The sequence below is a fragment of the Callospermophilus lateralis genome, unplaced genomic scaffold (assembly GCF_048772815.1).
Source record: "Callospermophilus lateralis isolate mCalLat2 unplaced genomic scaffold, mCalLat2.hap1 Scaffold_66, whole genome shotgun sequence".
NCBI lineage: Eukaryota > Metazoa > Chordata > Mammalia > Rodentia > Sciuridae > Callospermophilus > Callospermophilus lateralis.
In genome coordinates, this window is record NW_027514882.1 from 7,851,640 (window position 1) to 7,866,384 (window position 14,745).

The 14,745-nt window shown below is 40.0% G+C and overlaps 1 protein-coding gene across 2 annotated transcripts in view; it reads left to right on the plus strand.

The window, feature by feature from the left end:
• The first annotated feature begins 11,872 nt into the window (after window positions 1-11,872).
• LOC143389847 (WW domain binding protein VOPP1-like) overlaps window positions 11,873-14,745 on the plus strand; it is a 95,397-nt gene continuing 92,524 nt past the window's right edge. Inside the window, exon 1 of one of the 2 annotated variants that reach the window (XM_076842617.1) lies at window positions 11,873-12,084. In XM_076842617.1, coding sequence (XP_076698732.1) covers window positions 12,031-12,084 — 54 coding nt within the window. In that variant the 5' untranslated portion in view covers window positions 11,873-12,030. The remainder of the gene's footprint in view (window positions 12,085-14,745) is intronic. The other variant, XM_076842618.1, reaches the window with a different exon arrangement.

Genomic DNA, 14,745 nt, shown 5'->3' on the forward strand with positions numbered 1-14,745 from the left:
GCCAACATCCTGATGCCATAAGTGTGAGGTTCTGAATCAGGAAGATAATTAAATGGGAAGGAATCACATTCTCTGACTAAAAGAGATTTTTCTGGGTGTGGTAGCCCATAATTACAGCTACTACAGAAGCTGAGGCAGTTGGACCACTTGAACATAAGAGTTCTAGGCCAGCCTGGTAATATAGCAAGACACAGTATCAAAAACAAAAACAGAGATTTATAGAATGTAATAATAATTCTATTCAATTATATGCTGTCTAAAAGGCTTTAGATTCAAGGACATGAAGTAGTCCAAAGTAAAAGGATAGGAAAAACAATACCTGGCAAGTCATAACTAAAAGAGAGCTAGAATGGCTATACTAATATTAGATAAAATGAATTTGAAGATAAAAATTTTACTAGACACAAAACAGACATAATTATAAAAGAGCTCACCTATCAGAATATATAACAATTATAAACATATGTAAACCCAATAACAGAAATTCAAACTGGGTTTTCAGATAATTATATGCAGTGATTACAAATCTGTGAATAAGTAGATTTCAGAACATGCAATTAATGAAAATTTTTACAATTTTTGGTTTTCCTTTGAGAGTAACCTAAAAATTATTAGTTTTTACTCTAAAGACAGAGCTTAGGTTTTGTGATAATAATTCAAAATTCATCTAGAACTGCAGGGTTCAAGCAATTCTCCTTCCTTGCCTTCTGGAATAGCTAGGACTATGAGCTACTATATTCAGCAAATATCTGCCTTTTAAAAGAAGAACAAATCAACACCAAAGGCAGTAGAAGATAGGAAATTATTAAAACCAGAGCTAAAATCAATGAAATTGAAACAAAAAAAATGATTGAAAAAATTGACAGAACAAAAAGTTGGTTCTTTGAAAAAATAAATAAATTGATAGACCCTTAGCCATGCTAATGAAGAGAAGGAAAGAGAAAACTCAAATTACTAACATACGAGATGAAAAAGGAAATATCACAACAGACACTACAGAAATACAGAAGATAATTAGAAATTATTTTGAAAATTTGTACTCCAATAAAATAGAAAATATCAAAGGCATCGACACATTTCTAGAGTCATATAATTTGCCAAACTGAATCAGGATGACATACACAATTTAAACAGATCAATTTCAAGTGATGAAATAGCAGATGCCATTAAAAGTCTACCAACCAAGAAAAGCCCAGGACCAGATGAATACAGAGCTGAGTTCTAGAAGACCTTTAAAGAAGAACTAATACCAATACTCTCCAATTTATTTCAGGAAATAGAAAAAAGAGGCAGCACTTCCAAACTCATTCTCTGAGGCCAATATCACCCTGATTCCAAAACCAGTCAAAAACACATCAAAAAAATAAAACTTCAAACCAATATCTCTAATGAACATAGATGCAAAAATTCTCAATAAAATTGTGGCAAATCAAATACAAAAACATATCAAAAAGATCGTGCAGCACGATCAAGTGGTATTCATCCCAGGAAGCAAGTTTGGTTCAACATACAGAAATCAACAAATGTAATTAATCACATCAATAGACTCAAAGATGAGAATCATATGACCATCTCAATAGATGCAGAAAAGGCATTTGACAAAATACAGCACCCCTTCATGTTCAAAACTCTAGAAAGATTAGGGAAAACAGAAACATATCTCAACATCAAAAGGACTATCTATGTTAAGCCCCAGGCCAACATTTTCTCCATTCTAAATGGAGAAAAACTGAAGGTATTCCCTCTAAAAACTGGAACAACACAGGGATGCCCTCTGTCACCACTTCTTTTAGCATAATGGAAACACTGGCCAGGGCAATTAGACAGACAAAAGAAATTAAAAGGATGCACATAAAAAAAGAAGAACTCAAATTGACACTATTTGCTGATGATATGATTCTATACCTAGAAGACCCTAAAAGTTCCATCAGGAAACTTCTAGAACTAGTAAATGAATTCAGCAAAATAGCAGGATACAAAATCAACACCCATAAATCAAAGGTATTTCTGTATATCAGTGACAAATCCATGAAAGGGAAATGAGGAAAACAACCCCATATACAATAGCCTCTCTCTCTCTCTCTCTCTCTCTCTCTCTCTCTCTCTATATATATATATATATATATATATATATATATATATATATATGTGTGTGTGTGTGTGTGTGTGTGTGTGTGTGTGTGTATACACACACACACTTGGGAAACAATTTAATAAAAGAGGTGAAAGATCTACACAATTAAAACTACAGAACCCTAAAGAAAGAAATCAAAGAAGACCTCAGAAGATGGAAAGATCTACCTTGCTCTTAGTAGGCAGAATTAATATTATTAAAATGACCAAACATCCAAAAGCACTATACAGATTTAATGCAATTTCGATCAAAATCCCAATGACATTCCTCATAGAAATAAAAAAAGGAGTCATGAAATTCATCCGGAATATTGCAAGACCCATAATAGCTAAAGCAATCCTTAGCGAGAAGAGTGAGGCAGGTGGCATAACTATATCAGACCTTCAACTATACTACAGAGCAATAGTAACAAAAAGAGCATGGTATTGGCACCAAAACAGACTTGTAGACCAATGGTACAGAATAGAGGACACAGAGACTAACCCACATAATTACAATTATCTTATATTAGACAAAGATGCCAAAAGCATGCATTGAAGAAAAGATAACCTTTTCAACAAATGGTGCTGGGAAAACTGGAAAGCCATATGCAGCAAAATGAACTTAAACTTCTATCTCTCACCATGCACAAAACTCAACTCAAAATGGATCAAGGACCTAGGAATAAAACCAGAGACCCTCCATCTAATAGAAGAAAAAATAGGCCCTAATCTCCATCATGTGGGATTAGACTGACTTCCTCAATAAGACTCCTGTGGCACAAGAATTAAAATCAAGAATCAACAAATAAAATGGACCCAAACTAAAAAGTTTCTTTTCAGAAAAAGAAACAATCTGTGATGTGAATAGAATGCCTACATCTTGGGGGCAAATCATTACCCCTCACACATCAGATAGAGCACTAATCTCTAGGGTATAACCCAATCAATAAGTGGGCCAAGGACCTGAGCAGACACTCTCAGAAGATGATATACAATCAACAAATATATGAAAAAATCTTCAACATCTCTAGCAATTAGATAAATGTAAATCAAAACTACTCTAAGATTTCATCTCACTCCGGTCAGAATGGCAGCTATTATGAAGATAAACAACTATAAGTGTTGGCGACGATGTGGGGAAAAATATATACTCAAACACTGCACATTGGGACTGTAAATTGGTACAGCCAATATGGAAAGCATTATGGAGCTATCATGGAAAATTGGGAAAGGAACCATCATTTGACCCAGCTATCCCTCTCCTTGGTCTATACCCAAAGGACTTAAAAATAGCATACTATAGGGACACAGCCACATCAATGTTTATAGCAGCACAATTCACAATAGCTGTGGAGCCAACCTAGATGCCCTTCAATAGATGAATGGATAAAAAAATGTAGCATATATACACAATGGAATATTAGCAATAAAAGAGAATAAATTCATGGCATTTGCAGGTAAATGGATGGAGTTAGAGAAGATAATGGTAAGTGAAGTTAGCCAATCCCTCCCCAACCCCCCCCCAAAAAAAAACAAAACAAAATGCAGAATGTTTGGGGTTTTATATATATATATATATGTGTGTGTGTGTGTGTGTGTGTGTGTGTGTGTGTGTGTGTGTGTGTATGTATATATGTATATATATATGTGTGTGTGTGTGTGTATATATATATATATATATATATATATATATATATATGCTGATTCATGGTGGGAGCAGGAGCATGGAAGAAATAGACAAACTCTAGATAGGGCAGAGGGGTAGGAGAGGATGAGAAGGGGCAGGGGATTAGAAATGATAGTGGAACATGAGGATCATTATTATTCAAAGTACATGTATGAAGACACGAATTGGTGTAAATATACTTCGTATACAACCAGAGATATGAAAATTATACTCTATATGTATAATAAGAATTGCAATGCATTCCATTGTTATATAGAAATCAAAAAATTTAATTCAAAAAATCTGCCTTTTAGTCAGAGAATTTAATTTCGTAAATTGATGTAAGCATAGGTTTGGCTTCAAGAAATGGATACCATAATGCCAGTGTGGTTTAAATAAGATTGGTGTTTCTCAATTAAGTTACTAGTTACATGTATGTAACAAAGGACCAGAAAGCAGTTCTTCATCCACAAAATGACCAGGGATCCAGGCTCCACAGTTTGCTGCTTCCATCTTTCCTAGAAGGATAAACCTCATGTTTATGGTCCCAGATGTCAGTGTCTACTCTCCAGGCTGCTGCTGAATGAAGAAGACACAAAGAAAAAAATAGCATAAGCCATCTATCTCTGTTTTGTTGTTGTTGGTGGTGGTGGTAGTTTTTGTTGTTGTTGTTCACTTTATTCTATAACTTTTTTATGTATCCTAACATTGTGCCACATTTTAAGCAACAAAAACAAACCTGATGTGTGCATGCCCTCAAAGTGATCACAACTTAGTTTGCAGCTTGTTTGCAATTTTTTTTATTAAAAAAGACAAATGTGATTATAGTGTGTTAGATCTAAGTTATGAAAGAGAGGAACCCACTAAAAAGCCATGCATTTTGTCCTTTGAAATATCTTAGAGGACCTCATCTGACTAGACTCTACTGCAGCTGGCTATAGAAGCAAGAGTCTGTGATTATGGCACCTCAGTAAAAATGCAATCAGGGAGCACTCACTAGGAGCTGAGATGATCTTTACTGGTGCAGAGATACCAGCTTCTATCATTATTAGAAAACACATCTGAGGCCCTTAGAGTCAAACATGAATCCAAGGATATTTATTCAGGAAGCACAACAAAAGTCCTAATGGGCACCTTGGGTCTAGTTTTTACTCAAGAAGAGCTTTGGAGAAAAGTTCCTAGAAGCAAACAAAGCCAGTGAAAAGTATGGCCTTAATTATTCTGTCTAGTTAGTTTTCTGGAGCATACACCTCGTAACCTACTTCCTTCATCTAGATTTAAAATCATGACCAACTAAAGAATCACACTGAGTTATTAACCAGTGTAGTTACTTAGTTTTTCTCAATGAAAACCCATCAGTATTTCAGTGAACTTCTGAGAACCTCATTGGTATGGAAACACTTTCCTAGTTACTGCTCATAAGGGAATTTTTTCATTGGCATAAAGAGGATGAATAGGCTTTGGAGACAGATCAAGCCCAGTCTAGTCCCACCTCCCACGAGTTGACAGGTTTTTAAAGATTATTTTTTTCTCCAAGGGGTAATGCCTAATCTGTGAAAAATGCCCCATGATATTTATTTCCAGTTTCTGAATGATTAAGTTCTGTATCATCTTCTAAAGGTACTGGTAGCATAGAGTGTGACCTAATACTGAAAATTTTCTTGCTTGCTACTAGTATTTATTAAATTATGTTGTTTTAATAAAAAAAAACATAATGGAAAAAGGCACATGTTAGTCAGCTTTCTATCACCATATCGAATACCTGAGAGAAATTAAAGAGAGGAAGCTGTTATTTGGCCTCATTGTTTCTGAGGTTTCAGTTCATGGTCAGTTGTCTCTGTCACTTTGGGACATGTGGTAGGAATAAAGAGCATCATGATGGGATGACGGTGGTGGAGGAAACTACTCACATCACAGTGGCCAGGAAGCAGAGAGAGAGGAAGACAGAGGGGTCCCAATATCCCTTGCAGGCGAACGCTCCCAACAATCTAACTTCCTCCAACTAGGCCTCATCTCTTACAAACTGCTGCCACTTTCCACTAGTACAACAGGTTGGTGACCAACCCTTTAACATATAGCTCTTTGAACTATTCAAGCAGTGAGACTGAATTGAGGATGTGGCTCAGTGGTTAAGTGGCCCTGGATTCAATCCCTGGTACCCAAAGAAAAAGAAAGAAAAAAAAATTGTAATGTATTTATACCTAGTGAAAGAAAAAAATTAAAAGATCTTAGTAGGGCTACCATTACAAAGCCAATCTATGCAGTATCCAAACTATCACATTGTTCTAATTATTAAAAGCTTGAAAGCATTCATTGACTAAATCAATATCTCCAAACTTCCCCATGTCTTATCCAATCTTGTCATTTTTCATTTTTTTTTATTCACTATTCACCAATTCCCTTTATCACCCTTGTCAGGAAATAAAATGTTTCCATTGGTGTGACAAAATACTTGAGAAAATCAACTTAAAGGAGGAAAGATTTATTGTGGCTCACAGTTTCAGAGGTTTCAGTGTAAGGTCAGCTGGCTCCATTCCTTTGGGCCTGAGGTGAATCAGAACATGGCAGCAGAAGTGGGAGCTTGGGGTGGAAGATGATGCTCACATCACAGCCAGCCAGGAAGCAAAGAGAAAGTGAGCTAGGAAGGGGCTGGGGGACATAATATACTTTTCTGAAGCATCCATCTAGTAACCTGCTTCCTCCAACTAGGTCCTACCTCCCACAGTTTCTACTATCATCCCAGAGTCCATTAAATCATGCATCTATCAATGGATTAGTTCATCAGTGAGATCAGAGTTCTCAGGATCCAATCAGTTTCCCAAAACCCCACCTCTGAACATTGCTGCACTGGGGACCAAGCCTTGGGAGACATTTCAGATCCAAACCATAACACCTCATATGTTCAACACGTAGGGCTTACAAATTAAACTAATAAATGACAGAGTAAAAGGAAAAAGGGTTTATTTATATGAAAGGGACAACTAATAAAAGAATTAGCCAGTTCACAAAATGGTCAAAATTAGGGCTTCTATTTCTAACTTGGTAAAGAAAAAGGAGAGGGGGGGAAAACAATTTCTGTTCAAAAACAAAACAAAACAAAACACAGCACAAATAGGTTGCTTTAAGAGAGACAAATATCATGGCTGCCACAAGAGGAGCAGTATCTCACCAAACCCTTCCCTGTGGTACTCTGCCTCACCTTGTGCCTAGAGCTATGGAGTCAACAACCTATGGATGGAGACCCCCAATCCTGAACCAAGATAAACTTCTCCTCCTCTTAAGAAAAAGAAAAGACAATATGATTGATGTATGTACATTCCATGTATGTATTATATGTCAAATTACATTCTACTGTCATGTATGACTAAAAAAATAAATAAAAATTTTTTTTAAAAATTAAATTAAAAGAAAAGGAAAAAGGAAAAATAAATGGGATTTGGGGAGAATAAAGAGAAGATTTGAAACTTTTTGTTAATACACATTTATGCCAAAACCATGTGTTCTTTCCATCTTATTTATTGCCAAGAAACTACACCTGAGAAGGGAGTTATGATAAATTTATTTTGGGTTTTTTCTTGGGTGTAGACCTGACTGAAAAGAAAATGTATAGCATACTCATTTGCCAGAAGTTGCCGCTTTTAGTCCGATAAGGAGATTTCTGAGAAGGCAACTTCTACATGTGTTCAAATTAGAAATAATGCCTCAATGCTTCTCTTCCTGTCCTCATCCCCCACTACATGACTTTGGAAGGCATTTCAGATGACCCTTACCAATCCTGTTCAGGCAGCATTACTCATTTTTATTATTAAGGTATATTCTGAGTTTATAACTGTAGTTACCTAAATGGATCACCCTTTTCTTGCAGTTCACCTAGAATGGGGCTCCTGAAATATGATTCTTTTTTTTTAATATTTATTTTTTAGGTGTAGTTGGACACAATGTCTTCACTTAATTTATTTATTTTTATGTGGTACTGAGGCTCAAACCCAGGGCCTTACATGTGCTAGGTGGGCGTTCTACCATTGAGCTACCACCCCAGCCCCTGAAATCTGATTCTTGATAACAATATCCTGCAGGTATGTTGTACTGGACATCTCACTGAACATTTTGTAGTTTTTTTTTAAAATTAAAAATGCCATGTGTCAGCCTTTAGATACAGTATGGATAGAATCTAATCTCTTCTCCCAATCTCTAATATAAGTTCCTTCATCTCTTGTCTGGAGCCTAGATGAAGAGATAGTCACTTAAACCACTATGATACAGAATGCTGAGGGCAGAGACCAGGGAATTTGAGGATGACCTCACATTAATCATCTCAATCTTCTTACCGCTCTTGCAGTCTCTGCCCTTCACTCAACCTTTTCTAATCCTTCTACATAGTACACAGAATGATCTTTTTAAAGCTTAAGCTAGCTCATATTCCTTTTCAGTTTAAAACACTAAAATTATATTCCATTTTTCTCAGAACTAAATCCTAAGTCTTTATAATGGACTAAAAATATAGGCCCCCCACTTCATCTTTTTTTGTGGGGGTCAGGTGAGTACCAGGGATTGAACTCAGGGGCACTGGACCACTGAGCCACATCCCCAGCCCTATTTTGTATTTTATTTAGAGACAGGGTCTCACTGAGTTGCTTAGCAACTTAACTTGCTTTTGCTGAGGCTGGCTTTGAACTCACAATCCTCCTGCCTCAGCCTCTTGAGCTGCTGGGATTAAGGTGTGTGCCACCAAGCCTGGCCTTTCTTCATCTTTGAATTCAGGTCTCACTATCTTTATGAGAGTCTAGGTCTCCAGCCCCTCTGATCCTATCCCAGAGTCTTTGATTGATAATCTTGTTAGGTTTCCTTTCCTACCTGAATGTCTCTGCTCCTGGCAACTTGCCACAGGGATCTGGTTTGACACCCCTATGTTTAGTAACACTCAATCCTACTTCCCAAATGCTTTATTTAATTTATTTTTCTTCTTGGCACTTAGTTCCATTGGACATACACTTTTATTTACTTATTCTATTATTTGTCATCCCTCCTTAGATTGATGTGTACATGAGGGCAGTCACTCTGCCAGCTTTTCCCCCACTGCATTATCTATCTTGTTCAAGTGTATCAAAATCTAGACTAGTGTTCTGATCCAAGTAGATGTAGATAAATCTTTGTTATTTAAAATTCATCACCTGTTCATCACCATTCATGTAGACCCCAGAAAGTTTTGCAGGGCAGCTGCAGGTCAGGTTCAGTCTGTTATTCCCTTCCTTTGGTAACACAAATGTCTCAGCTTCTGGGTCCTGTCTTGCTAGCTCTTAACTGAGGTGTGTCCAGTCCTACCCCAAACAACTGATCAGAGAATTTCTTTCTCTGAAAGTTGTTCTGGTAAATACTGTTCTCTTGTTTTATTACTTTTTCAGTGATACTTGATGCCCTTACAATTTGTGCAATAGGAAACAGCCTGGCTTGCCTCTCACTCTCTTACTCCACCAAAACCAAGCAATCACCATGTCCTTCAAAACTAGACAGAAAAGACACATGAAGGGTATCAGAATGGGGGAAAGCATAGTTAGCATTCTAAATTCACACTCTGGATATTTTTATTCAAATTATATTAAGTTGAACTCATCAAAACAATCTTCTCAAGGTGGAGACAAAGAGTATTCTTGGTTTGTATCTGGAATACTGCCCCCACCACCCCCACCATCCAAAATCTCATGTGTTCAGAGGTGGGGCTTCAGGGAAGTGATTGGATTATGAGGCCTCTGACCTCATTCTGGGACTAATACACTGATGTTCAATGGATTACTGGGAGGTGGCACCTAGTTGGAGGAAGTAGGTCATTGGGGTCATGCCCTGGGAAAGGTTTATCTTCTTTCAGGCTTCTTTCTCCCACTCCCTTTTTACTTCCAGGATGCCTTGGGCTGAGCAGCTTTCACCCTCCATGCCCTGCCACCATGACATTCTGCTTACCCCAGGCTAATGCAGTGAAGCTGCCAATCACAGACTGAGACCTCTGAGATCCATAAGCCAAAATAAATCTTTGCTCCTCAAAGTTGTTCTTTTGAGGTATTTTGGTCACAGTGAGGAAAAACTGACTAACACAAATGTAGGAAGTGGATTGGATCAGGTATTAGTATATTGTTCAAAATGTAATAGAAACATAACATGCATATAAACACATGGTGAACACAGGTCAAAGTTCCAACTTAACTCATTAATGAAGGAACCAGTGTTGCTGAAAGGTCGGGCCTTGTCCTCAATGCTAATCCAATAATGAAGACATGGCCAGCTTTGGGAAAAAAAGAAAAAGAAGATTTATTGCTTTGCTGGCAAAGGAGAAACACAGGGGACTCCTGTCCTAGAGACTGATTCTGCCCAGCAGTAGGAACAGGAGCTTTTAAAGAAGTGATTCAAAGGCTACATTCCACATGTTCTGTGTTGGAGTTGTAATAGTCATTTCTGAGATCTTCTGGTGCCATACCCAAAGTCTGGATTACTTTATTCTTATGGTGGGTATGTATTCAAGGACAGATAAATCCACCTAAAATGAGGAACAAAGGTAATCCTATTTCCCTTGAGATTGGGGAGGGGAGATTAGGGACAAGCAAGGAGAGGAGAAAGAAACATGTCCTCTAAAAAAAATAAGTTTCAATGGCAAAGCAGCAAGGGCTACAGTCCAAGCATAAAGTGGACCACTGTTAAACCAGTAGGATGGCAAACTCCTTCAAAGAAGAAAACAGGTGATCACCCCTCTCCTGAGTATATAGCCAGTTGAAAAGTTGGGGGAAGGAAATTCTTGGAAAGAGAATGAAACATTAGAAAATTAAAGTTCTAACCCCAGCAAGGCACACTAAATTTTTACAGGACACTGATCATTTACATTGCCATGAGGTAAATGGTAATACTTGGGTCTCTTTCATACAACACACTTTTGGCTATTTTCTGCAAATTAATTTCTGACCTTAATTTTTTTTTTTTTTTAACTGTGGTGCTGGGGAACCAACTCAGAGGTTTGTCATGCCGAGACTGTGCTCTACCACTGGGATACATCCTCAGTCCTACTTCTGCCCTAAAAAGAATTGTAATTAAGGCCAAGTCACTACAATACACTGACTGACCCTTGGCAGCCTTGTGGTATAGTTCTTTTCTGCCTCACTTTTAAGTTCTAATAGGTACAGTCTGGTGGCGCACTGAAGACTGGAACAGTGAGGTAAAGGGTATTTGCCTCAAGTGACATTTATTTCCATGAATCCTTCTCCTTCCATCTCTAGTTATGGGTAGTCCCTGACCTTTATGCTCTTCTATTATCCTGTACTCTACACTCAGCACCCTGATAGTTAAGTGTTTCTCCCTCTAGACTACAGGAGTGTTTTTCTTGTCCACCTCTACACAATCTACCCGTTAGCTCAGGATTTAATACATCTTACAAATCTCAACAAATGTTCATTGAATATCTTTACAAATAAATGGGAACTGAATTGTGCTGTGAAAAAATCAAACGGCTTTGAGGGGTACTTCAAGGTGGGGTCAATGGTGTCAGGGCAGGAAGATATGCTGGAAGAAAAATATCAACATCTAAGTGAGAGGTGAGGTGCAGGGAGCCTTTATTCCACAGTCAACCTTCCTCGCCCTTTGTCCTCCCCATCACACTTGGGCGGGGTGCTCGACCCCCCACCCTGCTGTAGGCAGAAAAGGAAGGGAGAGAAAAAGGTGGAAACCAGGGGGCGGAGAGGGGGCGTGCAGAAAGAAAAGGAATGAGAAAAGAAACCAGAAAACCAGGAGGCAAGAATGGGTTCCTCTACAGCCACCTCCGCCCCTCCTCCATCCGCGGAGACTCTGCCACTTTTAAAAACCTTTTCGGTCTATCAGGTGGTGACACTATACCGTATCCCCCGAAAGAGAAGACATGTGGCAGCTCCTCTCACACTGGTAGGTCCGTGGGGTCCCTCAATCCATCCCTGGCTCATGCACTTCAGCATCTCGGGTCCCCGCGCCCGACAGCCGCGCCCCACTCTGGCCTTCGATTCCGGGTACCAGCGGACGCGCGCGCCGTGCGGGCAGGTCGGGAGCGCGCGCCGGCCGGGGGCGGAGCGCTGCGAGATCTGCGCCGCGCGTCCCACCTCCCGGCTAGCTTGCTGCTGGCCCAGCCTGCGCGCGCCGGCTCCCGGCTGGAGTCAGCCCATCTGCCCACCGCTCTGGGGACTTGCCCCGGACCCGCCTGCGAGCCGGCAGCCGGGCGCACCCGGAGAGGACAAGGAGGAGCCATGAGCCGCTTGCCCGTTAGGGTGGCGGCGCTGCTGTTGGGGCTGCTGGTGGAGGTAGGGACCGAGCCGCTCCCGGCGCCTCCCGAAGCGCTGGTGTGGCGCGGACAATGCTAGGACAGAAGGGGGGACGCAGTTATGAGGCTTCTCTACCCCGGGAGACTTCCTGGGGGAGTCGAATTGTCGAGCGGCTGAGAACTACAGCCCCACGGACCTGCATATGTCCGGGTACGGGAAGGTGTAGGAACCCCGGTGACAGGGAAGCTCTCCTGGCCCTTACGCTGCTTCTCCCTGTCCTTCCCCTTCTATCCGTGTCCCCTATCCCCAGCCCCCTCTTGGAAAGCTTATTTCTTCCGCTTCTTGCTCCGGTTTGCAGCACTCGGGAGTGACCTTTGTGCCCTGTCTGCCCACCCTCCCTGCTGAGGAGGGCCGGAGATCGGTGGGAGTTGGGGGGGGCGGGGGTCCCCGCGAGCAGAGCAGCGCAGGCGCGGAGAGTCTGGGACGCGAAGCGGTTCGGGGTTGTGGTGGGACGACTGGGGCGGGAGAGGGGGCGAGTTGCTAGTAGGCGGAAGGGAAGTGGTGAGAAATGTCACGCGAATGCCGGAGAAAATAGCCGAGATGGGCAGCAGGAAGAAACATCGGTGCTTTTGAAAGTGAAGCGCAAAGTCTTCAGGTGTGAGAAGAAAATTCCACCGAGAGCTCGGGTGGTGGGTGCTGATTGGAAGCCTAGGGAACTTGTGGAACTGCTAAGAGGGTGGAAGCGGCGCCCAGCGACCACAACCCTCGTGGGGACTGCGGCTCCTCCTGCCGAAAAGTTGCATCCTGTGACAGGGGCCACCCCCTTCTAGCTAAAGCGGGTTCTTTAAAATGGGCCCTGATGGATTCCAGTGTGGAGGATCTGAATTAGGACTTAACTCCCTGCTGAGCCTGTTTATTTGGAAAGAAATTTGTGTTACATTAATTAAGTCAATGTAAATGAGAAATGATTAACATACTTTTTTTTTTAATGTCCTAGTTTAGACAGTTGTAAAAACTCTCCCTTAATAGTTGAGCGATACTGGAAATGACGACTTTGTTTTTTCCGTGTATTAAAAAGAAATTGTTAGAAAATGTTAGAGGGCAAGTCTTAGTTCTCTGGAAAAGAAGGTTGATGGAAAAGTTTTTCCTTGCTCCAGGCTCTACCATAGCAGACTTCCTGTTTTTGTTTGAAATATCTCTCTCGTTTAGTATTTAATGTTTTTTTGTGGAATGCCTCCCTGCTCCAAATCTTTCCATTTGTTCAGAATTTTAAAACCTTAGGAATCACATCCCCTTGGTGACTCAACATAGAGAACAACAGAGAAATGAATCAGAGACCGCTATTTACATAAAAACAAACATGTGTGTACCTTAATGCATGGGTGTCTACATTTGCAATCCTTCTTGTTTTTAATCGCTGCTTAATATAATTAACTAGCCTTCCCTTTCCTCTGCATTTGTACCACCCTTGTCTCCCAGGCCTTTTTTTTCTCTGTGGTTTTGTGTCTGTGTGTATCCTAAAGAGCCTTGGAGACTTGGTTCTTTCCAAAACAGCTGTTTTGTTGCGTAGGAATTTATCATCTTAATCAGGAGTTCTGATCTTTCTGAAAGGTTGAAACATTATTAAAAGCAGAACCATGGCATAAAACTAAAACCTAAATGACTAAGAGGATGCTTTCATAGAGTTGTATATCTGGACATACAGATATACAACTGGTAATTTTTTTTGTTTGTGGGATGGTGTGGGGTACCCTTATTTGCATGCAATGATTATCCTGGGTACCTAATGTATGGTGGAGGAATTAAGGAGATTTCTTTATAGTTTATCACATGGAATTTTATATGTGAAACTTATATCTGTGATTTTTCATCTTAAATTGATTGCTCTAAATGTGTTTTATTGGCATACTTTTGATGCTTTTGAAGTCCCCAATCACATACATAAATGTGCGATTATGGATTGTGTGGGGAGCAAAGGGTACTCTTCATGTTGAGTGTTTTAAAATAATTGAGAGAGGTATTTGTTGGCTTCAGGCTTCTTTCTGACTGCTAGCTACAACCTGGGACATTTGTCTTTGTTTCTTTGTTCTATTTGAGCCAATTTCAATGTAGAAATTTAGTGTGTAGTTGATCATAAGGTAATAAGGGAAGCCTTGTGGCAGTGAGTGTTCTATTTCCACCCTCTGAAACCCTGTAACCCTGTTGCCAGCTGTCTTCATCCAGGATCAAGCATGTTTTTTTTGTTTTGTTTTGTTTTTTTAATTATTTTTTTAGTGTCAATGTACCTTTATTTTATTTATTGATATATGGTGCTGAGAATCGAACCCAGTGCCTCACAGATACTAGGCAAGCACTCTGCCATTGAGCGACAACCCCAGATAAAGCATGGGGTTTTTATGTCAGTGAGGGGTATCTGAATAGGGAGGGGATCTAAAAAGTTTTGAAAAGAGCCTTCCTGCCTTGCATCACCATTTCTTTGTATAAAATTATTTCCCTCTTAGACAAAACTGCATACTTATTTTTATTTGGTAAATATTCATAGAATGATTACCTGGTGCCAGGCACTGTTCTAAGCACTTTACAAATGTTAACTCATTAATCCTTTCTGGCACTTACTTTCATCCTCATCCTTGTTTCAAATGGGAAATGTTAAATAACTAGTCCCAAGTTTCACTGCTTTTAAGTATGAGGGGTTAGAGC